The sequence below is a fragment of the Aulonocara stuartgranti genome (genome assembly GCF_965226115.1).
Source record: "Aulonocara stuartgranti genome assembly, chromosome: 4".
NCBI classification, from domain to species: Eukaryota; Metazoa; Chordata; class Actinopteri; order Cichliformes; family Cichlidae; genus Aulonocara; species Aulonocara stuartgranti.
In genome coordinates this window covers 31,761,171-31,787,837 of record NC_138942.1, presented here as the reverse complement: position 1 = coordinate 31,787,837, position 26,667 = coordinate 31,761,171, and the positions used below count along the sequence as shown (strand labels likewise).

At 43.7% G+C, this 26,667-nt stretch overlaps 1 protein-coding gene across 1 annotated transcript in view; it reads right to left on the bottom strand.

The window, feature by feature from the left end:
- The window catches only part of LOC309704705 (carbonic anhydrase-related protein 10-like), a 170,309-nt gene that overhangs the window by 18,417 nt on the left and 125,225 nt on the right, over nt 1-26,667 (bottom strand). The window contains exons 6-9 of the mRNA XM_082530098.1: nt 21,173-21,268; nt 19,903-19,975; nt 16,183-16,337; nt 6,563-6,737 (exon numbers count right to left, since the gene is read on the bottom strand). Of these exons, the coding sequence (XP_082386224.1) occupies nt 6,563-6,737; nt 16,183-16,337; nt 19,903-19,975; nt 21,173-21,268 (499 nt within the window). The remainder of the gene's footprint in view (nt 1-6,562; nt 6,738-16,182; nt 16,338-19,902; nt 19,976-21,172; nt 21,269-26,667) is intronic.

The window sequence follows — 26,667 nt, the reverse complement described above, 5'->3', positions numbered from 1 at the left end:
CTGGCTGTACTTCACAGCAAAATATGCAAACTCAGCAGCCTGCAACAAGTGCTTTAAGCTGATACTGTGATACTGTCAAAGGAGGTAACACCTCAAATCCGATGAAACACCTGGCGACGCATAGCGTTTTTTTTTAAAAGCCAAGAAATGCGCCGTATTTGATAGCTTGCTGCGAGACCTCACACCGAGCACATCTACTGCGCGTGGGTTGCCTGTTATCAGACCCAGAGTTAGCAACATCCCCAAAAACACGAAGAGGAGAGTCCTGGCCCCTAGCCCTGCCAGTGTAGCAGAAATGATGAGGATGATGATGGCAGCAGCAGCCGTTCTTCTCTGCGTGAGTAACTTAATGTGGTTCGTGTGTAATTTACGTTGAGTAGGCTAACCACGTTATTACATTAATACATGTAAGGTGAAATAGCAAACATCATCATAGCTACATGCGGCTGTCTTCTTGTTTGATGGCAGATACTCCCTTCACCCTGGCCAAAAAGGCTAAAATGACCAAAGAAAAAGAGGGAAACGGCTAAACATGAGAGGTTTTTGGATAAAGTTTTCAAGCACTGCTTCCAGCCAAGAGTGATACCATATATGCCCCATAGCTGCAGAAAAGGCTAACATTGTGTGGCGTGGGTGTGGTCCTTGGCCAGCTGCAGAGGAGGCGTGACGCAGTGAGCTCCCGGGGCGGCGCAGGGGCGGGGTGAACAGGTGTGCTGGGATCTGACAGTGTGTGTCTCTTTATGTGTTGGCAGTGACAGACGGAGGTGCAGGTGACAGCAGAGAAAGAGAGCGCGGAGTATATGTGTCCACTACAACCCGAGCTTAATAAAAAGTTCTGCACTGTCAAAAGTCGCTCCGGCTGGTATTTCTTGGGTCCACCGTTACACTGGTGCCGAAACCCACGCGTGATGTCCGGTCCCCTGCCGGCTCCCCCTGCTCCCCCGGCGGCGCCGCCGCCCGCCCCACCGCCCGCCCAGCCGCTGCAGATCTTGGGCCAGATGATGGTGGACATGGCGGCGATGGCGGCTCGTCAGGCGGCCACGCAGGACCAACAGTTGGCGTTGCTTCGCTTGCAATCGGAGCAGCAGACCGCGGCTCTGGGGCAGCTGCTGGGGAATGCGGCCGCGCCGGCTCCCGCCCCTCCGCTGTCGGTGACGTTGCACCGGATGCGGGATGGGGAGGACCCGCTGGTTTTCATCGAGGCTTTCCAGGCCACGGCGATGGCCTGTCGGTGGCCGGAGGAGGAGTGGGCCGCCCGGCTGCTGCCGCTTCTGTCGGGTGAGGCCCAGACGGCGGCGCTGAGCCTGCCCCCCGGCTCGCGGGGGGTGTTCGAGGACGTGTGCCGGGCGGTGCTGGATCGTTTGGGGCTCTCCCCGGAGGATTACCGCCGTCAGTTCCGGGCCAGCAGGATGTCGGGGGGGGAGCGGCCGTTTGCCTGGGCTCGGCAGCTGGAGGATGCGGCAGCGAGGTGGCTGCGACCGGGCCCCTCGGCTGGGGAGACGCGGATGCTGACCATGGTCGTCCTCGAGCAGTTCGTGGGAGGCCTGCCCGAGGCGACGGCTCGTTGGGTTCGCTGCCACCGCCCGGCGGATTTGACGGCGGCGGTGACGCTGGCAGAGGACCATCTGGCGGCCGACCCGGTACCGGGCCGTGAGGAGCCGCGGCGGGGCGCCCGTGTTCCGCCGCCCAGGCCACCGGCGGCGGCGTCGCAGAGGAGAGGCGGCGGCCCTGCGGGAACGGAGCAGGCAGCAGGGTGGAGCCCCAGGAACCCGTTCCGGCCGCTGCTTCCCGCCGGAACCCCGGCGGCCGCCGAGGTTGCCCCGGAGCCACGGGGAGCCGCACAGACGCCGGGGCCGGACTGTTGGAAGTGTGGGCGGCCGGGGCACCTGCGCCGAGACTGTCCGCTCATGGAGGTGGGGCAGGTGTTCCGCGTTGCCGGCGCTCCAGCGCCCGCCCCCGGTCCAGGAGTGACGTACCGCGTGCCGGTAAGGTGTCAAGGGGGTATTCGCCATGCTTTGGTGGACACGGGCTGCACGCAGACTCTGGTCCACCAAAGTTTGGTTCGCCCCGGGGCATTGTTGGAGGCTGACTGGGTGGAGGTTAAATGTGTGCATGGGGATATTCACAGGTACCCAGTAGTGTCACTGTTGCTGAAATTCAGGGGCAAAACGCATAGAGTGAAGGCGGCGGTTAGCCCGCGCCTGTCGCATCCCCTTATTTTGGGTACGAATTGGCCGGGGTTCCACAGCTTACTGGGGCAGTACGCGGGGATGCGATCGCGGTCTGTAAATTCGTGTGACGTTTGCGCGGCGCTCGGCGGTGACGCGGGGTCGACCGACGCTGACTCTGGGGGGGAGGAGGAGGCGGGGACTTCCACGGAAGCCCCGCCGCCTCCCGTTGTGTACCCCACGGAAGATTTTCCACTAGAGCAGTCTCGGGACGACACCCTACGCTCAGCCTATGACCAAGTGATGGATATTGATGGTCGCTCGGTGCGCCCCGACGCTGCGCGAACGTACCCTCATTTCCAATTGCGGAACGATCGGCTTTATAGAGTGAGCCGTGACACTCACACTAATGAAATCCGCACACAGTTGTTGGTGCCGCAAAGCCGCCGGGAAATGATTTTCCAGGCGGCTCATTCGAACCCCATGGCAGGGCACTTGGGTGGCGAGAAAACTCTGGAGCGCATAATGGCCCGATTCTATTGGCCGGGCATTTGGGCCGACGTGCGCCGTTGGTGTGCGTCGTGCCCCGAATGCCAGCTGGTTAACCAGCCGGCGGAAGCCGCGGGGGGTGCTCGACCTGATTAAGGAAAACTGGGAGGAAGGTCCGAGCCCTGCGAAAAGTGAAATTCAGTACGTGCTGGACCTGCGAGCAAAGCTGCACACACTGGGGAGGCTCTCGCGGGAGAATTTGCTCCAGGCCCAGCAGCGGCAGCGACGCCTGTATGACAGAGGGGCTAGACTCAGGCAATTTTCACCGGGAGATAAGGTGCTTGTGTTACTTCCTTCTTCCAGCTCTAAATTACTCGCCAAGTGGCAAGGACCCTTCGTGGTCACACAGCGAGTGGGGGACGTTGATTATGAAGTGGTACGGTCGGACAGGGGCGGGGCCACGCAGATTTACCACCTCAACCTCCTCAAAGCCTGGAGGGAGGCGGAGACCGCTTCTCTAGTGAGCTTGGTAAGAGGGAGAGATGAGTTGGGGCCGGAGGCGCCAAAGTCTAGCATCCCCGCCTCCCTCCATTGCAGTGACCATCTCACACAGGCCCAGAGGGCGGATGTTGCTGCATTGCAACAGCGCTTTGCCGACGTGTTCTCCCCCTTGCCCGGCCGTACTTCTCTCATAGAGCACCATTTTGAGACGCGGCCTGGCGTGACGGTGCGTTCACGGCCCTACAGGCTGCCGGAACATAGAAGGCAAATTGTTTTCCGGGAATTGAAGGAAATGCTGAGGCTGGGAGTAATAGAAGAATCACACAGTGCTTGGTGTAGCCCCATCGTCCTTGTAGCAAAGAAGGATGGGTCTATACGGTTCTGTGTCGATTATCGCAGAGTGAATGAGGTGTCACGTTTTGATGCTTATCCCATGCCCCGGGTCGACGAGCTCCTGGACCGGTTGGGCACCGCTCGCTTTTTTACGACTCTGGATTTAACCAAGGGCTACTGGCAGATTCCCTTGTCTACAGAGTCCCGGGAAAAGACGGCCTTCTCCACTCCGTATGGGTTGTACCAATTCGTGACGCTTCCGTTCGGCTTGTTCGGCGCCCCTGCCACTTTTCAGCGCCTCATGGACCGGGTGCTGCGGCCCCACGCTGCCTATGCTGCCGCCTACCTAGACGACGTCATCATTTACAGTGACACGTGGGCGGGGCATGTGCGGTGTGTGGCCGCGGTGCTGGAGTCCCTGAGGCAGGCGGGGCTCACGGCCAACCCGAAGAAGTGTGCGGTTGGACGGAGGGAGGTACAGTATTTGGGGTACCACTTGGGGAGCGGGCAGGTGCGACCTCAAGTGGAGAAGACGGCGGCGATTGCATCCTGCCCGCGTCCCAAGACGAAAAAAGAGGTGAGACGGTTTCTGGGGCTGGCCGGCTATTACCGGCGGTTCGTCCCAGGGTTCGCGGACCTGACCAGCCCCCTGACTGATCTCACCCGCAAGGGTGCCCCAGATCTGGTCCAGTGGACGGAGCGGTGCCAGGCGGCGTTTGTGCAGGTGAAACGGGCTCTCTGTGGAGAGCCGCTGCTGTTCACACCTAACTTCTCCCTCCCTTTCTGTCTGCAGACTGACGCCTCGAGCAGAGGGCTGGGGGCCGTTTTGTCCCAGCAGGTGGGGGGAGTTGACCGGCCGGTCGCTTACATCAGCCGGAAGCTCACGGACCGCGAGTCACGGTACAGCACCGTAGAGAAGGAGTGCCTGGCGATCCGGTGGGCGGTCGACTCCCTTCGCTACTACCTCCTGGGCCGCCCGTTCACCCTCTGCTCGGACCACGCCCCGCTGCAGTGGCTCCACCGCATGAAGGATGCCAACGCCCGGATCACTCGGTGGTATCTGGCCATGCAGCCCTTTAAGTTCAAGGTGATCCATAGGCCGGGCGCGCAGATGGTCGTGGCCGATTTCCTCTCTCGCTCGCGGGGGGGGAGTAGGTTCGGCCGGATGGGCCCCGGCCTCAGTCGGGCGGTGGGGATGTGTGGCGTGGGTGTGGTCCTTGGCCAGCTGCAGAGGAGGCGTGACGCAGTGAGCTCCCGGGGCGGCGCAGGGGCGGGGTGAACAGGTGTGCTGGGATCTGACAGTGTGTGTCTCTTTATGTGTTGGCAGTGACAGACGGAGGTGCAGGTGACAGCAGAGAAAGAGAGCGCGGAGTATATGTGTCCACTACAACCCGAGCTTAATAAAAAGTTCTGCACTGTCAAAAGTCGCTCCGGCTGGTATTTCTTGGGTCCACCGTTACACATTGTTATCTTTTTACAAAAACCAGCTGAACATGAGAGGTTTTTGGACCAATTTTGTGTTCTCCATTCTTTAAGCACCGGTTTGAGCACCGTTTGAGCACCGGCACCGTTTCAAAAGTACCGGTTTGGCACCGGTATCGGATAAAACCTAAACGATACCCATCCCTACTAGGGAGTGATTAAGGAAAAATCAAATACCCACACGATTCACAGTTAAGATGATGTCAAATTCAAGATGGAACCCATTTAATCTGATAGAAAATACTTTCAGGAGTTTCTCTTGGAGACTGATGCCCATTATTTGACCTCATTTCAGAGATGCTTTGGTTTACATGTAGTTTGGGAGTTGATCACTTTTTGACAAAAAAGGGGGGGCAGACTTGTTCAAAGGAAACTTCTGACATTCAATGTAAATGAAAAAAAAAATACTTATAAAAGTTAAATGAATGTGATCATATCCCACCTGGCATTTCTCTATATGTGCTTATTCAGTCTGCTGGTCTACTGTTTTGTGTTTTTTTACTCTGTGCCTACAATCTGGCTGTTTGTGTTCTTTTGCTCTTTGACCTTGAGTGTTTCGGTTCTATATTCCAACAGGCCAATATCAAAGGGGTAGTAGAGAACATGACATTGGTTTTAGTTGTGGAGGATATCGTGAACTTCACTGGATTCATAAAAAAGAGAAGCTGTCAGCTGTTATTATTCCTGAAGGATCCAAGGACACACTTCCAAGTTTGGTGTATATTTCTTGGTTGGACCAGTTCTAATTTAATTTAACGCTTCCAGTGTTACATTGGTAAAGACAACACATTTGCACTTTTTCACACATACACATTAATTTTGATGTCCTTTCTTTTTGCTCCTGTTTTTTTACCTATTGTTTATATTCTCACAAAGCACTGCCTGACTTTCTCAAACTAATGTGTATAAACAGACCAGCGCATATTATGCACTGCATGTGTGCTTTGGACTCAGATAATAAGAATAAAAAAGTGCAGGTGCACTGCTGTCTTGGATATTTTGCTACAGTACAACACCCTGTTGTAATTTGTTGTGCCACCACTTTATCATGTAACTAATTATCACATTTAATGGGATTGTTTTCACTACATTAATTAATGTATCCCCCTGTGAAAAGCACCAACGACCACAGAAATCATGCAGATCCTCATTTTTTATCATGATGTTTAAGCTTATAACAAATTAAGCCATCATTGCTGCTTTTATAGTATGTTGTTTATATAGTACGCTGTTTTTATAGTAGGTTATTCTTCATTTCAGTACACTACACTGGCTGAAATGTGTCTAGATTATCTATGTGCAACTTTATAAATGTCACAGCAATAACTTAATATCTGTTGTGAAATATTATCCCTCTATTACTACCCATGATCCACAGGTTTAAAAGGTTTCCCAGAAAAGGGAATGAGTGGGGCCTGATGAGCTTCAATGACCTAAGCGACCTAAATATATCCCCAGTCTTGGCACAAGCTTGTAATAGCTGCCTTGATTAGCTTAAGAGGCTGAAAAGGAGAAGCACAATCATACTTGGCATTTTCTTCATGCAGAAACAAAACCACCGCTCCCTTTTTCTGTACCCTGTGAGTTACCTCTGTATTGTGGACGAAGGGCGCGGTTGTTGGGGCAGTCACGGCCCTGCTTGCTAAAGTTGATATTGGTACGGATGCAGCGTTGAAGCAAAGGCTGGGTGGGCCGGGTGTTGTCGCTCATACTAAGGAATATCTTGTAGGGCTCATTCTGGCTGAGGAGGCGCAGGGAGTGCATCTGTGGGAGACATAAGATCAAATCTTAGTTCAAGAGCAAGCTAAAATGTCCTGAGTTCATCTTCAGCTTCTCTAGTGGCACTATGCTAGTCTATCCACCCATCTGCTGCTTATTTGTAGGTGGTGTGGACAGCTACCTAAGCAGGAACTGCTGCTGCTCCCCAGCAGTCCCATTCTCAATACTTCACCCCAGACCTTAAACTTGGCCATAGAGAAGAGACAAAAGCTTCATTTTCAAAGAGTGTGGAGAATCATCGCTGGTGATAAGAACTAGTATCAGTGAGGAGTTTCAGTGGAAGCAGTGCCCTAGCTCAAAACATTTAAAAGAAAAAAAAGTGTCCCACATGTTGACGTGAAAATGCATACATTTTTTACATCACATTTCAAAAGGACAACCTGCATTTGGGAGAGATCATCAAAAACATAATTCAGAATTAATTCAGAGTATTATTTGTGGAACCCACTAAACCTTGAATGATTTATAGACTGTGATTTCGATCTAGTCAATATATAATTGGAAAAGAAAATCAGTCAGTCAACACCACAGGACTAGAACAACACGAGTGAGCACACATGTAGAACCACACAGGGCTGAGTGGAAGGAGAAACACACTGTTCAATCTTATTCTTTCTATCTTTTTCTGTTTTTCACCTGCCTCCTCCACCACAGTTCTTTTCTCCCTTATTTCCACATCATGCTCTTCTTCTCTACCTCAAGCATTCTGAACTGAGGTCAGAGCTCTAACATAAAGAAAAGAGCATGAGCATGCACAGATTATTTAGTCACAATGGTGAGTGGTGCTTCGTTGACTCATCAACCTTGAGCATTTTAAGTGGCTAGGAGAAAAAATGTAAATATTGTTAAATATTTCATTGATACATATTTGTTTTAATCCAGATTTATGTCAGTATTATTCACATGCATAAATATAACATATAGTATATAGAAAAAACAATTCTAATGCAGACAGTATTTGAAACTGGCAGATTATAGGTGAGAGTTTTTTCTTTTTATTCTTATTGACCTGCTCTCAAAACTTTTTTTAAACACCTTAAAAAAATCACTTTTTAAACCACAAGTTTTTGTCATTAAGCTGAAGATATGATGAATTTGATACAGTTTTCATGTACCTACATCAAAATAAACCTCAAATATTGCTCAACATATTTAAAAGAATCAGAGGCCAAAAAAATGAAAAGTGCAGAATAACTTTGGTGCAACAAATGACTTGTGAAGCAATCTTGTAGTATTTTTCTGGTGGTTGCAGCTCATTAAATGGTGCAAACACTCAAACCCAGCCACGGGAAGGCCACAAGCCAGTTTATTCCTACTGCTGGTCCCAAAACGGGAATGGGGCGGTTCGCTTCAGGAAGGATCATTCACCCTAAAATCTGTGCACATCATAAAGAATTAAATTCTCGTGCAGATCCGGTGCTGCTGGTCTTCAGGATCACCCTCCAGGGTGATTTGTGGCATAAGGAGAGCAGCAAAAGTGAATCGTGAGACCTGGTATGATGAATGGTTTGGAGACAGTGGTGCCAACAAAAAGACAGACCTGGAGGTGGCTCACAACCAGTGAATGTGACACGTGAGGTAATTTTGCTTATGTGGGTTTTGTTGCTGTCAGTATTATATATACAGGGTAGGATTATAATGCAGACCAGCCCAAAAAGATTTTTCCCCACACAGAAATAAAATCCTGCATCATAGTTCTGACTGCATGACTTTTATGAAACCATCACTGGAAATGGTATGGTTATAAAGAAAGGGGATGTTATGTGTGTGTGTGTCAAAATGAGTCAGGTCTAGCAACAAAAAGCAAGCTTTAATTACGCTGCTAAGAAAAGCCCGAAAGGCTGGCCCAAAAAAACAGGAAACCAAGAATAAAAGGAGGGCAAACTGATGGAGACACAAAATGGCACAAAGCGCTGATTGAACACAGAGATGAATAGATGAACACATCTGCAAAAGCAAACCGCACCAAGGGGGACGAACCAGCACAGGTGTGAAAACACCCTAAGTGTTAGCGTGTCACCTTTTTCTCCTCTCACTGTCGTTCCTTTTCCTGTTTAAGCCAACTTTTCCACAAATCAGCATTCTACCTACGCTAAACATCACTGCCATCAGACTACATGTGGAAAGAAAGGATGCTTCTGTACCCTTGTCAGTTCCAGCAATCCCGCCTCTCTGTGGTTGCCTATGCAGGACAATCAATCCCACATAACACATTAGCCAAATCTCCCATAGGTGTTCACTTTCCTAATCACCCTGGAAAAGACCACATGAAAACAAAGCGATCACACAGAACAGCTTGGATCTGCAGTGAGCCTTCCCTCTCATGAAAAGACTACAGCAAAGGGTTCCCAGCCAAAGTGATTTCTTCAGTGTAGAGCTCAATGGTTCAAATCTTTCTGTTCATGCTTTAATTTTTCACCAGCCTTTTAATGATCAAATTATACATTTAGTGTTTATACTGTTTGTATCATTCCCTTGAATCGTATGTTGTTGATATTTTAATCTGAGGCCTACTATTCAATTCAATTCAATTTAATTCAATGTAATTCAGTCCAATTCAGTTGTATTTATATAGCCCCAAATCACAACAACAGTCGACTCACGGCGCTTTATATTTCAAGGTAGATCCTGCAATAATACATACAGAGAAAACCCAAGAATCATATGACCCTCTATGAGCAAGCACTTTGGCGACAGTGGGAAGGAAAAAATCCCTTTTAACAGGAAGAAACCTTCAGCAGAACCAGGCTCAGGGAGGGGCGGAGCCATCTGCTGCAACCGGTTGTGGTGGGTTGTGGTTGGGAGCTGTTACTAAGGTAACAGTGTTGGCTGTGGCACAAAGGTTATTGTTCATGTACTTTTCCACTTCAGTTGTTATTTAGATTTTTTTTTGCATACTTCTATGATAATTCTGGTAAAGAATTATCAAAAGGATTTCATAATTTCATTCAAGTGGCAGTGCCACTGTCAAAACCACTGGCTTCATCTCTAATTGTTTAAATATGCTATTTGAATGATCAATTATTAGAATTTATATTTTTGCTGATCTCTCTCAACTTTTTACTCAACAAATTTGGACTTGTCACATTGTCTTTCCCTTTGGGGAGCACTCACTTTGTTTTTTCACTGTCATGGCTCACTGGGTCACCTAATTAAACGGAGCCGTCGTTAATACAGCTCATCACTGGACCCACTTCAGTTTGCCTACCAGCCTGGCATTGGAGCGGATGATGCCGTCATTCACCTCCTACATCGTTCCCTCGCTCACCTGGAGACCGCTGGAAGCACTGTGAGAATCATGTTCTTTGATTTCTCCAGTGCCTTCAACACCATTCTTCCCTCGGTTCTAAAGGACAAGCTGGTGAACTCTGGAGTGGACCATCACCTCACTACCTGGATCCTGGACTACCTCACTGACCGACCACAGTATGTGAGGACTCAGGGCTGTGTGTCGGACAGGGTCGTCTGCAGTACGGGGGCCCCACAGGGAACGGTTCTGGCTCCGTTCCTCTTCACCATCTACACTGCAGACTTCTCCCACAATTCCACCCAGTGCTTCCTGCAGAAGTTCTCTGATGACTCTGCAATAGTCGGCCTCATCACTGATGGGGACGACAAGGAGTACAGAGGTCTGACCCAAGACTTTGTGGACTGGTGCCAGCTGAACTACCTCCAGATCAACGCCAGTAAAACCAAGGAACTGGTGGTAGACTTCCGCAGGCACAAGCATTCTCCACTGCAACCACTGAACATCCAAGGTATGGACATTGAGGCTGTGGACAGCTACAGGTACCTTGGTGTTCATCTGAACAATAGACTGGACTGGACTCATAACTCAGACGCCCTCTACAGGAAAGGGCAGAGCAGGCTGTACCTGCTGCGGAGACTCAGGTTGTTTGGAGTGGAGGGCCCACTCCTGAAGACCTTCTATGACTCTGTTGTGGCTTCTGCTATCTTTTATGGTGTGGTCTGCTGGGGCGGCAGCATCTCTGCTGGGGACAGGAAGAGACTGAACAGGGTGATCCGAAGGGCCAGCTCTGTTCTAGGATGCCCTCTGGACCCAGTGGAGGTGGTGAGTGACAGGAGAACGCCGGCTAAGCTGTCATCCCTGATGGACAACATCTCCCACCCCATGCAGCAGACTGTGACAGCACTGAGCAGCTCCTTCAGTGGGAGACTGCGGCACCCACGGTGTGGGACGGAGAGATTTCGCAGGTCTTTCCTCCCCACTGCTGTCAGACTCCATAATAAAGACTTTAACTGATCAAGTACACACATCCATACATATGCAATAATACCAAGTGCAATAATCCTTTCTGTCATCGTTGTATTTTTACTCAGTTGTATATAGTATTTGTATTTGTATTCTATTTTTATCTTATTGTATATTTATTTTATTTTATTCTACTGTATATAGTATTTTATTTTATTCTATTCTGTACAGTTGTGTACTGTATTTATTCTTATTGTATTCTAATTTTTGCCTCATAACTTTTGCACTGTCCACTTCCTGCTGTGACAAAACAAATTTCCCACGTGTGGGACTAATAAAGGTTATCTTATCTTATCTTATCTTTCTCTATTGTGTCAAATCAAAACGTCCACTATATTACTAATATGCCTGTTAATCATACAAGAAACACAATCTTCTAGTAGTTGAAGAGCATGAACAATTTTAACAACTGTTCAATAATAAGATTTTGGCTCCTTTAACTCGATGATATTTTTAATACTACCTTAAAATACTTTTTGATACTTACTTTGTATACTTTAAATTTAATTTCACAAATTGGTGTAAAGTAATTAGTTCATTACAGTTTTGCACATACTGATGATTAACCATCTTTGTCCCCAAAGGAGTGGTTGTGTTAAAAAGCCCCCAAACTACAGTTTTGCAGGCAGTGCTAAACTACAAAACAAAATGGTCTCAGAGACACTGGATGGGTTCAGATGAAGACTATTATAACACTGAAACAGGAACAAAGTGTTCTTGGAGGTTTCTGCCGAACATCACATCTTTTTCAACAGCAATCTTCCCCTGTGCTGCCCCTGCACAGACATATCTCTGAGTCCAACCTGCTTGCCTCACACAAGGTTACAAAAATCAGAAGATGCACAATAAGAAAAAAATGACACAACTTCAGCATGTGCCACCAATCGAGGAGTCACTTTTGCCACTTGCCACAATTCACAATGACAATGAACTGAACTGAGTCAGCTTAAAGGAGTCTCCCCAATTACCCCCTGCAGCCTACACTGAAGCGATGGAAAGGAGTAGGTGCTCACGAATGAAAGCCTGTATGTATTACTGAAGACTGTGCAGAACACGTGTCAAACTCGGCATCCATGAGACAAATCCAGCGTTTTGTAAATTTTAATCCAGCCGCATGTCAGTTTTGGTCCGCTTGGTTGTTACAGCAGTGTGCACGGTGACTGCTCAGCTACTCTTAATATGTTTTTAATGATATTTCCTACACCACCACTAAGTTGTCATGTTCAGGCGTGTGAAACATTCGATTTAAGACCCATAGAGATATGTGAAACGAAAAACTTAAAGATTCATTATTATGCTTTACCATCGATGTGTATTTGTTTTTTCCAACCAAATCACTGTCGGTAGTTGTTACAGTGGGGCAAAAAAGTATTTAGTCAGCCACCGATTGTGCAAGTTCCCCCACTTAAAATGATGACAGAGGTCAGTAATTTGCACCAGAGGTACACTTCAACTGTGAGAGACAGAATGTGAAAAAAAAATCCATGAATCCACATGGTAGGATTTGTAAAGAATTTATTCGTAAATCAGGGTGGAAAATAAGTATTTGGTCAATAACAAAAATACAACTCAATACTTTGTAACATAACCTTTGTTGGCAATAACAGAGGTCAAACGTTTACTATAGGTCTTTACCAGGTTTGCACACACAGTAGCTGGTATTTTGGCCCATTCCTCCATGCAGATCTTCTCGAGAGCAGTGATGTTTTGGGGCTGTCGCCGAGCAACACGGACTTTCAACTCCCGCCACAGATTTTCTATGGGGTTGAGGTCTGGAGACTGGCTAGGCCACTCCAGGACTTTCAAATGCTTCTTACGGAGCCACTCCTTTGTTGCCCGGGCGGTGTGTTTTGGATCATTGTCATGTTGGAAGACCCAGCCTCGTTTCATCTTCAAAGTTCTCACTGATGGAAGGAGGTTTTGGGTCAAAATCTCACGATACATGGCCCCATTCATTCTGTCCTTAACACGGATCAGTCGTCCTGTCCCCTTGGCAGAAAAACAGCCCCATAGCATGATGTTTCCACCCCCATGCTTCACAGTAGGTATGGTGTTCTTGGGATGCAACTCAGTATTCTTCTTCCTCCAAACACGACGAGTTGAGTTTATACCAAAAAGTTCTACTTTGGTTTCATCTGACCACATGACATTCTCCCAATCCTCTGCTGTATCATCCATGTGCTCTCTGGCAAACTTCAGACGGGCCTGGACATGCACTGGCTTCAGCAGCGGAACACGTCTGGCACTGCGGGATTTGATTCCCTGCCGTTGTAGTGTGTTACTGATGGTGACCTTTGTTACTTTGGTCCCAGCTCTCTGCAGGTCATTCACCAGGTCCCCCCGTGTGGTTCTGGGATCTTTGCTCACCGTTCTCATGATCATTTTGACCCCACGGGATGAGATCTTGCGTGGAGCCCCAGATCGAGGGAGATTATCAGTGGTCTTGTATGTCTTCCATTTTCTGATGATTGCTCCCACAGTTGATTTTTTTTCACACCAAGCTGCTTGCCTATTGTAGATTCACTCTTCCCAGTCTGGTGCAGGTCTACAATACTTTTCCTGGTGTCCTTCGAAAGCTCTTTGGTCTTGGCCATGGTGGAGTTTGGAGTCTGACTGTTTGAGGCTGTGGACAGGTGTCTTTTATACAGATGATGAGTTTAAACAGGTGCCATTCATATAGGTAACGAGTGGGGAACAGAAAAGCTTCTTACAGAAGACGTTACAGGTCTGTGAGAGCCAGAGATCTTCCTTGTTTGAGGTGACCAAATACTTATTTTCCACCCTAATTTACGAATAAATTCTTTACAAATCCTACCATGTGAATTCATGGATTTTTTTTTCACATTCTGTCTCTCACAGTTGAAGTGTACCTCTGGTGCAAATTACTGACCTCTGTCATCATTTTAAGTGGGTGAACGTGCACAATCGGTGGCTGACTAAATACTTTTTTGCCCCACTGTATGTTGGGCAGACGAATGAGGTTGTTATACACTGTCTGTATGTGAGAGCCTACTTGTAAAACTGTAATCAGGATGCATTATTAAATGTGTGATTCACATTTTCTACTGTGGGCCTTAATGAAACTGAGCGCGAGAGGCATGATGTGGAAAGATGGATGAGTGGAGAGCGAAGATGGATGGACGGGGGGGGGTAAAAATGCATAAGAGAAAAAAAAGGAGAAGATATTGGAGAGAGGGAAAAGAAAAAGCAAGTGAAAATAAAGATAAAAGACAGAGAGATTAAAAGTGGATGACAGGTAAGTGAGAAGACAAGACAGGTGAATGAGAACAGGGGGAATGCAGTCAGAATAAATGGCACATAGTGTGTGGGATTTCACTGATGCATGCAGGCGCTTGCTGTGCTGGACTGTAATGTGCTGCACTCTGACACAGAGCTTCTTGGTCTACAGATTGCATATTTGATTTGATCTATAGTATAAAGCAACTATTCTGACCAAGCAGAAAAGGCCAAGGTATTTAATTCATATAGTTTGACCCTGTAAATCTGAATCATCATTGATTATGACTCTAAGCTTGCACTGTCATAATATATCATTTTTCATTTGATTTTAATTAATCTCTTGACAAGTCTTGACATTTGTGAGACAAAAAACAACTTGTTTTTGCTTTCCTGATAAACATAGGCTTAGACTTCATAGCTAGGGCTGGTTTCATCACCGATGACCTCACAGGTTAAAGTTACTTTTTGTAATTATTGTATGTAATTAAAATTTTTTACCAAATATTTTTGTTTTGCTGCCCAGCTCTGTAGTATAATGCAAAAAGGAAACAGGTGATCAATAGGTGTTGATGTGAGAGTGTCTCTCTCTATTAGCCCTGTGAGCTATTCACAGTCTGTTCAAGGTGACTATCAATGATCCCACAGTTTACAGCTGGATATAAAGCACTAATCACATAGAGTAATTATATTTGTCCCACAGCATTAATAAAAAGCTAACCAAGAAAACATCTCAGCACTGTCGGTAACAGTTGGCTCCATTTATCAGGGTTCATCACTTTTACCTCACCAGTCTAGCAGAAATGTTGTAACTTGAGTGCCAACACTCTTTCCAGCAGTGAAATGATAGTCCTTTTTTTTCAATTCAATTGAATTCAATTTTATTTATACATCGCCAAATCACAACAGTCGCCTCAAGGTGCTTTATATTGTAAGGTAGATCCTGCAATAATACATACAGAGAAAAACCCAACAATCTGATGACCCCCTATGAGCAAGCACTTTGGCGACAGTGAGAAGGAAAAACTCCCTTTTAACAGGAAGGAACCTCCAGCAGAACCAGGCTCAGGGAGGGGCGGGGCCATCTGCTGCAACCGGTTGGGGTGGGAGAAGGAGGACAGGATAAAGGTATGCTGTGGAAGAGAGACAGAGATTAATTTTTTTACCATTTTCTTTCTCAGCATAGTTTCTTTTTGGGATGTGGTGCTTGTGGTGATACGCGTCACTTTCCAGGGGCCTTAGCCATTATTTGCTTTTATATTAACTAGAATAGCATAGGGCATCCTGGATTCTCCATTGACAAACATCTTGTAGGACAAGTTCATTTTGCAATATATCTCATCCCTGGTTTATCTTGCATTGATGTCTCTGTAACAAAACTGATTTTTTTCTTCTTTTATTATCTGATCAAGAGCAGACGTGGTTGAAAAAGTACTGCTACAGTGAAGCAATGAATAGAAGAATTGGAGTTGTGCAGCTGTTGATTTCATTGCGTACGGACCTTGTGGACATGAAGTCATGGTGTTTTTTTCCGTTACATTGTGTTTACAGCTCTAGTTAGTTTTTTAAGGTTTTACTCTGTTTTTAAACAAAAGGATTTTCAATGACTTGAGGACCTTGTAAAAAAAACCCAGCACAGTTGAATCGAGCTTTTATTTTAGACCATAAGATAAAGAAAGTGGATTTGTTTGTTTTCTGTCGTTTCATTACGTTACTGTTACAACAGCCTGCTTTATCTAAACCACTTAGGGAAAAACAGACGGTTTGAAAATTGCAGGTTATGAAGGTGTAATTTGCAGTTGAGGCATGTTTGTACCCCATGCCAGCAAGAAAATTAGAAATCAAGGTTCTTCCCCGATCAACACAATACAAGTCATTTTTTTCCGCCAGACGCCAGATACCTGTGCTACACTTTCATACCTGCATCTGTGTCACGTAGACTGGCTTGTTGATGAGTATCCACGTGGATGTCTCATAGCAGGGAGGAATGGTGATGGAGCCCTCGTAGGTGATATAACGTGTGGTGTCGGGGTAGAGGTCAGCTATGTTCAGACCCATCAATAAGAAGGCATCGTCTAGAGAAAAGAGAAAAATGGCAGGGGGAGCCCGTTAGGCTGTGTGTGCAAGTTCGCTTATGTTCTAACCTATTAACAGAGACACCAGTCAAATGAAAAACAGAAAAATGTGCGTCTTTTAGTGCATTCATCACATTATCACAGTTAAATTAGAACTTTAAAAATACAAGTGCTGACGAGATGCATCTTTACATTTTAATATAAAGACTCATGCTTTTCCAGTTGCATATGTCTATACCAAAACTCCACTATTTTGAATGTGCAAGTGCTCTGAGTACCCAGGTGGTGTATTCATAGCACTCAAAATGCTAAGTGCACACTTGTGTTGGCCATGTAATAGAAAGAGAAGGACCAACAAACAACTTCACCCGGCAGAAGGAGGCTATATGTCAACCTAACATCTGCACATTTTTAGCAGGTATTGTTGGTACAAATAATGTGCTGAGGCATATTTTATGCACGTTAAATTATCAGCTTCACTGTGTGCTCAGAGGCACTATAACTCACAAATCTCATATTATATAATAGCAAGTATGATAATCATGGTCCAACATTGCAAACCTAAGTATGCGGTACTACATGAAAGTGAATCAGCAGAAGTATCCATACTCAGACTCCTGGTGTAACGTTGGAATAAAGTATGGGTTAGGGTTGGGTAAGAAATGGTTAGGGTAACTCCTCACTACATCATTAAACCCTCACTGAATTTATTAGACACAATAAATAAAGTGTTGACTGGCAAACATGGCCTACAATTGGAGGGTTGCCGCATGGCCGACACTTTTTGGGCAGTTCCTCCTACAGCCGGCCAATCTCCAGCAACTGTGTGGTGCTATCATGTCAATATGGATCATACGTTTGAGGGATATTTCCAGCAACGCAATGAACCACATAAAAGGGAATCAAACCCAGCATTGGCAAGATCTAACTAATAAAGAAGCTGGTGAGTGTAAGTCCGTGTAAAACCTTTCTGAAGTGACTGATCCACGATTTCTCTGCTTGCATAGGGTTATTTCAGGACCATTATTAGGTTTTAAAAGAAGTAAAGCAATTGCTGGTCTTTTCTTTCTGAGTTACCTTCAAAGGTTTGTTTTAAAGTATTAGGGTTAGGGTTAAATGAGAATAAGGTTTGGTTTAGGTTATGGACTTTGATGTTAATAGCCAGGGTGGGTAAAAAGCTCAGGAATGCATTTATCAAAGGTTAGGATCGTGGTGTGAATGTACAGCTCAGATCTATCACATGGCCAGATTACCATGCAACTTCTAAATTTTGGAATAGCCTTTCTAAGACCATCAGGTTGGCTGAATTGATACTCATACTGTTTCCTTTTCCTTCATTTGCTCAGTTTTTGGGGAGGTCTATGACACCATGTCTGCATCCTGAGACATGTACATGTTTGTTTTTGTCCAAATAACAAAGCGCTTAGTAACTGTGCTTTTTATGAAGTGCTATTCAAATATAGTTGCTGTTCTTATTATCAGTTACATTAGTCACATCTAATTTAAGAACTCACTGCTGGTTCCCACAGGTAGTCCTCAACATTAACTTGAATTGGATCTTGGTTTAGATTAGTATAACCTAAGTTTATGGAGAATAAGGATACGCATATGGATGTCTTGTGGTTAGTCTGTGTGGTTGTTATGTAGCTCTGCTATGTTTAGCCTCATTAACAGGAAGAGAGTTCATCAGAGGACTGTACATCTTCACAGCAGAGGCTGGAAAGCAGATTGTGGGCAATATAGCACTGATTCATATGTAATTAATGAAGCTTTCTTTCTGAAGACAGATTTAACTATCAGGGAGCATTGTTATGTAAAACAAGATGTAGACTGATTTTGTAGTGCCAGAATGAACTGTTGTGTAGCAGCTTTAGAGGTTCAAGACAGACTCCTAAGTCCGTCGTGGTGTATTCAGACCAAACAGTAGTGAAGCTTTGCTTCATGTTACTTTCATGAATATAATTAGTGAACTGTTTCCAGACCGTTTCACTTTCACCCAGGACAATGAAAGAACAATTACCTTTACTTACTCCGACCAATAGCTGGAATAAAGAATGGAGTAAGAGGCTAAACTGAAGTTGAAGCATTTTCAAAATGTACCTCTAGAGTGCAGTGAAAAAGTATTCGCCTTCATCACTTTTTGTATATTTACTTAAATGTTTCAGATCACTGTAATGTAAAATGTAAGTATTAGACAAAGATAAATACAAAATGCAGTATTTAAATGTTTATTACATTTATTCAGAGAAAGAAGTCCAAACCTACCACCTGTTAAATCATTCTCAAACTGTGAATAACCTCTTTTTTTTGGAAAACTAAGTTCAAATTCAATAGCCACAGCCAAGAGTTATTGTCAAAAGACCTGATGAATCAAGAAATCACTTACACTGAATTTGTCTATCAAAGTGAAGAAAGTTAAAAGACTAAAAAGTAAAACATATTATGCCACAATCTAAAGAAACTGCAGAGAAACAAAGTCATTTGCTGTTTATCTACATATATGTACAAATGTACAAACTGCAATGTAGACTGTGCTCTGCAAAAAGTCCTCAGACGTAAACTTCAAATCCAAGATCTACTTGCAAAAGAAGCTGTCATGATCCTGGGTCTTTTGACCTAGCGTTTTTAGTTTGAGTTTATTTTGTTCATTAGGTTATCTAAGTTCATTTGGTTATTAGACTCCTTGTGTTTTCTTCCCCTGTATTTAAGTTTCCCCTCACCCTTCGTGTTTCATGCTGCGTGTCTTATGTTATCAAGTTTGTATTATCATGTCTGTCTCATGTTTCCTGTTTTATTTTGAAGGAGTCGTGTGTTCTTTGTTCATTGTATTTAGTTTCACTTCCCTTGTCCTGTCATTAGGCTCATGTCAGTCAGCTGTTTCCTCATGTGTCTCCACTTCCCCTAATCACCTCCTGTGTATTTAAGTCCTCTGTTTTCAGTGTGTGATTGTCAGGTCGTCTGTTGTCCACACCATGTTTCCCATGCTTCCTAGTTCCTTGTCCCTTGTCCCTTGTCTAGGTTTTTCTTATTGTTTGTTTAGATTTCCCAGTTTAGGTTTGTGTTAATTTTGCTTCAGTTTGCCTTGCCCTTTGTTTGTACCTTTTTTACCAGCCATATTAAACGGCTTGTTTTTTGTTAACATTCAAGTTCTGTTCCCTGTTCCTTGGAGTCTGCATTTTGGGTCCTTTTTTCAATTCATACAGTCTGCCCTCGCCAGACTGTGACAGAAGCAAAAGTCCTAACCACTACATCATTGTGCCACTTGTTAACACTCTGCTCAAAAACTTTGCATTGGTCTGAACACAGCATAAGATTTGGTGCAAGTAGAATGCTGATGACCTAAAATAAAGTGAGGCCCTATGTTTCTGTATATATGGTTATATAGAGATGAAAATTCAAGAAGCAAACATCATAGAAGGTTATATATAGTACACATAAAGTTTTCAAGATTTTATTTAGTCCAAGAACCAGAGGTTTGTAAATGTTCTGAACTGAATTAGCTCATCTAAAGACAAAAAGAATAAGTGTGTATATGTGTGTGTCAGGTAAAGACTGTGCATCTTACGTTTGTAGTTAATTCTGGTGATGGTGTCTCTATTGAGCATACGGTTGAGGAAGGCGTTGGAATTTTCAGAGAGCTGAAAAGGAGAATCACAGACAATCACAAACACATAATGCTATAAAACATGTAGCAAATGCAAGTTTTTTTTCTTCCATGCACTCTGACTATTTCATTTAGATAATGACAATAAATAATCCACAACTGAGAGGTTTTAAAGCCGTATGTTAGAGAGTACATGGTAAAAGCTCTTCTGCAAGTTTAATTCAATACAGTGTTATACATACATAGATACATACAGAGGGATATAGATGATAGTCTGATTCTCTGACCGAATGCTCAGTGTCAGGATAAAAGCTCACAGTCATAAATTGTTCTTCGGATTTGGCCAAGATTCAAGAGCAATTACACTCAACACCATTAAATCAAAACAGCCATCTTTCACCTCTGTGATGTCACTGGAAAAGAAGTGGATGAAGATGCAAAGAAACACTCTTGGTTGTTTTGTTTTTTCAGAACTTCAAGATGCATCCCATCAGATTGTGTCAGGTATAAAATACTACATATGACAAACTAATTTGTCGTTATGACAGAAGCTGCAAACCAAGTGGTTAGCTAGCACAGAATAAAACAAAAAGGAAAGTTGAAAGCAGATTTCAACTGAGGAGTCAGACACTCAGTGAGTTGCCATGTTTAAGCCTGTGAAAGAAGCTGGAACAGACTTGCATAAATGTGTGCAACAACAAAATTAAAGATTTATTACTTTGCTTTTACATCAGGACACATCTCGTGTTATTATGTGCACCGTACTGGTAGGAGCTGTCAGGCTGTTGTGAGCCAGCTGAATGGAATGCATCTTGTAGAACTGCAGTCAGAATACATTATTCTGCATGACTAATGTTATAAAGACTAATACGCCTGTTCTGTGGACTAGTTATGAGGGCTATATTTGGATCAAACTCTGAAAGGGCTATATAACACACACACACACACACACACACACACACACACACACACACACACACACACACACACACACACACACACACACACACACACACTTTCAATTAAGTTAAAGCATGTCAATAAACTCTATACTGTATATCTGGCTCTTAATGAGATTCTCTCTGTGTGGCCCTTAGTGAAACTGAGTTTATCACCCCTGCACTACACCTCTGTATTCTGGCTGTTTTTTGTATGAGTCTTGGGGTGTCTGAGACCAGCATTAATTGCTTTTTTACTCTATTGCCCTGTATTCCCAGAAGAACAAGCAGACCTTTATGAAGATGGAAACCACAGCAATTCCATGAGGGCTCTTAGCTGCCTCGCTGTAGTTGGCATACAGATCTTGATTATAATGGATCAGCTGGACCTGAAAGGAAAAAACAAATTTACAGCAATTTATAGAATATTTCTAGCAAAGATGCAGCTTTTACAACTTAAATTTCACCATAATACAAAAAAAAAATAATTTTTTTGCATACTTTCCTTTTTTGACGAAGGTGCTTGACTGACTGAAGGAAGGGAAAAGAATTCTGAGGTGTGTAGCATTAGCAACAGCCTTCTAACATGTATGTTTTGGAAAACTTCTAATTTGACAGAGGACATGGATGACTGAGAACCTTCACAGACGTACTGACAGAGGACGTTAAAGTATAATGATCATGCCACTAGTCTTCAAAAGTCAGGGCTATCTAGTCATAGTCAATTTTCACAAACTTTTAAATGCAGGTATAACAAGGAAGAAACAAACACAAAAAAAAGAGGGAAAGCGCTGTGCAATAAATTAAGCAGACATATTTATTTCCTAAAACAAAAGAGGTATATCTATCAAGGTCTCCTGGGAGCAGAGTGAAAAATGAGAAGCAAAGAATGCGTCATAACATTTATTTAATTTTATTAGGAAAATAGCATATCCAAACTACAACTTACAGTATACATTGTGATTTTACTAAAGTTTCAAAGCTTGCTGGAGAATTTTTCAGTTAGTGTTTTTCTGATAACGAGGCAGCTTGCTAACCTGGTTTGCAAGACGCTAAAAACCAACAGAGTTTCAACAAAGATTCTATTATTAAAAAATAATCATTTAAAAATGACAGCAATGCCCATGTTTTATGCAATCTATGCTTCCTTTCCTTTTTAATTCCAGTTTTGATGTAATTCCTCAACAGGCTCTTGGGTTGGTCCAAATGTCTGAAAAAACTACAAAGAAAGGCTTCTGGGGCCAAACAATATCTGATGTGTGTCCACTCAGCCACCCTATAAAAGCCATTTGACCGCATGTATTTGTGCTGCCATTTGTTTGGCCCTGACCCGAAAATAATGATCAAAAGTGAAGACTGGAACATAAGCTGACTTATAAATCAAGAACTGCTCCTTCAGGCTGAGCTCCAGTTCAATCCCCAGTTAATACTGCCTGACCGATTCGATTTTTGACTCACAAACAAGAATCGGAAAAACTTTTCTTTTAAAAAGTATCTGGGGGTGTGTTACTCTTCACTCCTATGGCAGAGTAAGCAGGTTCTAAATTATGATCAAAACTCGATATTGATATGCTTTAAAAGTATATCAATATATCTAACTCTGACAAGTTAATGAAAAGCACTTCAAATCACGACCTCCACAGTTACACCTTCCCTCCGATAAACCATAGGCAACAACAGAATGTATAAGCGATGAACTAAATTCATTTTAACCAAATAGAAAGACAAAAGAATTACTCATCTTCTTTGTTTATTTTAAAATAATGCTTTTGTTGTTTTTCAACATTTAATTCAAAAGTTTAGCATTTGAAATTCTTTTTTGGAATTCTGAATTTCTGAAATAATAAATCAAATAAAATCAGTCATATTATCCAAACTTATAAGAACTCCTGTTAAATTGAGTTTTTCAGTTATAGAACACTGTGGAACTTAAAGGTCTTTGGAAAATTGCATCAAATATTTATACAATTCTACCAACACAGAAACTCATTTTCTCTTTCTCTCTATTTTAAAATGGCCAGAAGACTTTTTTAATGGTACCGATGCTAACTTCTTAACTCAAATTTGCATTAACATCTCTTCAACACACAGTTACATTTTATACAGCTTACGAGTTCTAGATAGAACAGACTACACAGGCGATAGATAACATATTAGTGAATTAAACAAATCTACACACTGCTTTCAGTACACCCCTGACAAGTACTGGCATGTTATTTGTCACTGCTTCAGATCACCTTTCGCACTTATTGGGCTGCTGCATCCCCACAACTCTGCATCTCAGGCAACTTATTATTCCAATTCCAAGCTTCGTCTGCTTTGGTTCACCTTGCAGTTCTAAGTATTGCCGTGAATGTTTTTTTAAACAAACGAGGCATGATCATTAGTTATCGATAAATGTTGCCTGATTCTTAGTGCCAATGAGAAACAATTATCTTTCATTTTTACTAGCATCTCTAATTTCATTGTTACTATTATTGTATAGTTATTATTACAAGTAAAATTTACATGTTCTTGTCATCATCAGTATTAGTATATCCTAATCCTTCTATTTGCCATCGTCACACTACATGAATATTGTGTCTTGACTACTAAAACCTGTTGTTCATAGGTTGTATAAACACTGGCTTGTCTCCTGAACAGTATTTACAGTTATTTAGAAAGAATAGTAGTAGCTCTTTTGCTCTGAGTTTTGATTTAGTGAGTGAGATTACTGATTCTTCCAGAACATCTCTGACAGAAGTGAAATCACAAATAAAATTTGCATAACAAAACCGAGAAGTGTCTCAGAAGTGTACACTTTCATCTCTGTGGACAGGGTGGATTTACAAAACAAATGCACCATTGTTATTACTGTTTGGTTAAAGACAGACAAGCTTGGGGTCTCTCCACAGAGCCCCAAACTGAACATTTTCAATTTTGGCAACAAGGTTTGAATTTCCACTGAGATGGATTACTGGCTCAGTGTTCAAGTCTAAGGTTTTATGTATCATGCTGTATCATGTTCTATGTGTCAAACATAGAAGATAGCCTCTTTTAATCAGCTAAATGTGTTTATTATTACAGAAACATCATCCCAGTGGACACTCTTTCAAGGATGAGGATGTACACATCCTGACAGGGAGGAACGCTGGTTTGAGCGCGGAGTCAAGGAGGCCATTTACGTGAAAAAGGAAAGACTATCTCTGAATCGAGGAGGGGCCTAAGGGTACATCTTTCACCATCTTACAATGCTGTGATTGCAGCCATTCCCCAACTCTCTGTGAATGGTACTCATGGCCATTGATCAGTGGGCTTTGATCAGTGGGTTTTGGTCAGTGATTGTTGATCAATGGTCATGAGAATTTGCATAATTAAGATTAAGGAACTGACCTCACAGCCCATTGTTCCTTCAGTGGGCTGGTTTCAGTCATTATGCAAATGTACTGTTTATAAGATTGAAACCTGCAGTCAGCTGAGACTGAAGACGTCACTTGGATGAGTGATGAAACGTTTCTCCCACTGAAAGCGCTATGTCCAGATGAACACAATCAACTTTTGGAGATTTACTTACCTGGATGATTGAGAATGCATCAAGATGTAAACACTAACACACTAGTGGTTGAGTTCAGTTTAATTTTTTAGTTTTTCTGCTTATAGAAACATCTGATAGCGTTACCTGTGTGTCGTACAATAAGATAGCTATAGAACAACCCTGCATCTAAGAGGTGTGATAACATCACTTTTAATGGAAACTCATGCAAACTTCAAAGTGTAAATTACAAAGATGCAAGTCGACTGCATACAGGCCTACAATCTTATATTCTTTATTTATAGGCATATTTCACTAAAGCAGTATATTTACATTTTACAGCATTTACACAAGTACTAGGAGAAAACACAAAGAACATATGTTTAACAAGTTGACAGGTGCAAAGTGCGACAGGCAGACAGGAGAGACATGTTCTGATAAAACCGATGCATTATCACTGAGACACATGATCCCTTTAATAAGGAAACAATACAATAAAGGGATAGTAGTCTGAATTCTAGACTGAAACTGCAAAATCAGTTAAACAATCCTATCAGTTATAGCTTTTATAGTTCATATAACAGTAGGCACACCTGGACATTGGCTTCAGGCAGACCAGGTGTCATCTGTAGAGCCCACTTTGCAGCATCAGTGTCTTAGAGATTTCCAGAGTTGGAAGCTGCCATAAGCTATCCTCACCTCGGAAAATGTCCAAAGCCACAGTGAGTGGTTTTATCAGCAATGTTAGTAAAGGAACCAATACACATTGATGGAGTCAACGGCTAGTCGGCTACAGAGATTGTTCAAAGCTTGCGTGGGAATGTCTGTAACGTAGGATGGGGCATCATAACATCTGATTTCCATCTCGTTGTTGTCGGCACAGTGAGTTTTTATCCAGTCCAAAGGCCAGAGTATTTTCCTGTTGCACTTCTGTACACTGATATGGACTCTGATATGTGTTTGCTGTAAGCCATTTGTCAACATCATTACTTGAAATTAAGTTTAGTGTGTATCTCAGGTAAAGGGGGAGAGAAAAATGTCCTTGGTCAGTGTCAGTGGAGCGCACGTTTCCAACATCTGTGAATGTCACAGCTTGTTCTTCATCCTCTTCATCAGAACCTGATGCTGTGGGCTCATACATCTTGAAAGCCTTCAAAAAAATTTGTTCCATTGTCAGTGACAGTTGCCGTGTCTTTGCGTGACAATCCATAAACTGAATGAATCAGTTCAATTTCACTAGCTATAACATCGTATGTGTGTCGTTCTTTCAGTTGCTTGCAGACAGTTGCAGCTTTGTCATAGTGAAAGTTATTCGTGTTAATCCAGTCACAGGAAGCTTTTATTGTGGCAAGTCCAAATGTCAACAGTCGTAGACAAACATGCAGAGCTCTGAAATGTTTTCTTTAACTCAGTTTCCATTGCTAGTCGATACATCTGGAGAAACTTTTCCTGTCTGAGACTGGTCTTTTTCCTGTTTTTGGTCATTTGCTAAATAGCTTTCTGAAAGATGGCCATCCCATCATAAAATATTTCCTCCACTATGTATGATGCCACCGGCCTGTTCATCTCTGCTTTGGTTACCTGCTGAAAACAAGCTTTGGTTGCTTGCTTGGGGTCACCATACACCGTCTGAGTGTCACTCTCGCTCCTGCTGTGGGACTCTTTGATACCAGCTTAGTGTTAGTGTAAGTGCTTGGAGAGATCGGAAGTCGTGTTTGCAGCAGTGGGGAGTTGCTTCTGACCAGGGCACAGTTTACATCTTGTCCTTTCAAGCAATAAATTATAAAGAGTAATGTGCATATCTCCCTCCATCAAACTCAGCCATTTTGGGCTCCAAGGAATCTGTTCAAGATATTGTTGCACAAGTGTGGATATGAAGTGGATTTTGAACTTGGGCAACAAAAGTAAGTAATGTATTTTTTTCAAATTAGTAACTGTAATATGATTACTAGGGGTGATCGTGGCTCAAGAGTTGGCAGTTCGCCTTGTAATCAGAAGGTTGCCGGTTCGAGCCCCGGCTCTGACAGTCTCAGTCGTTGTGTCCTTGGGCAAGACACTTCACCCATTGCCTACTGGTGGTGGTCAGAGGGCCCGGTGGTGCCAGTGTCCGGCAGCCTCGCCTTTGTCAGTGCGCCCCAGGGTGGCTGTGGCTACAATGTAGCTTGTCATCACCAGTGTGTGAATGTGTGTGTGTGTGAATGGGTGGATGACTGGATATGTAAAGCGCTTTGGGGTCCTTAGGGACTAGTAAAGCGCTATACAAATACAGGCCATTTA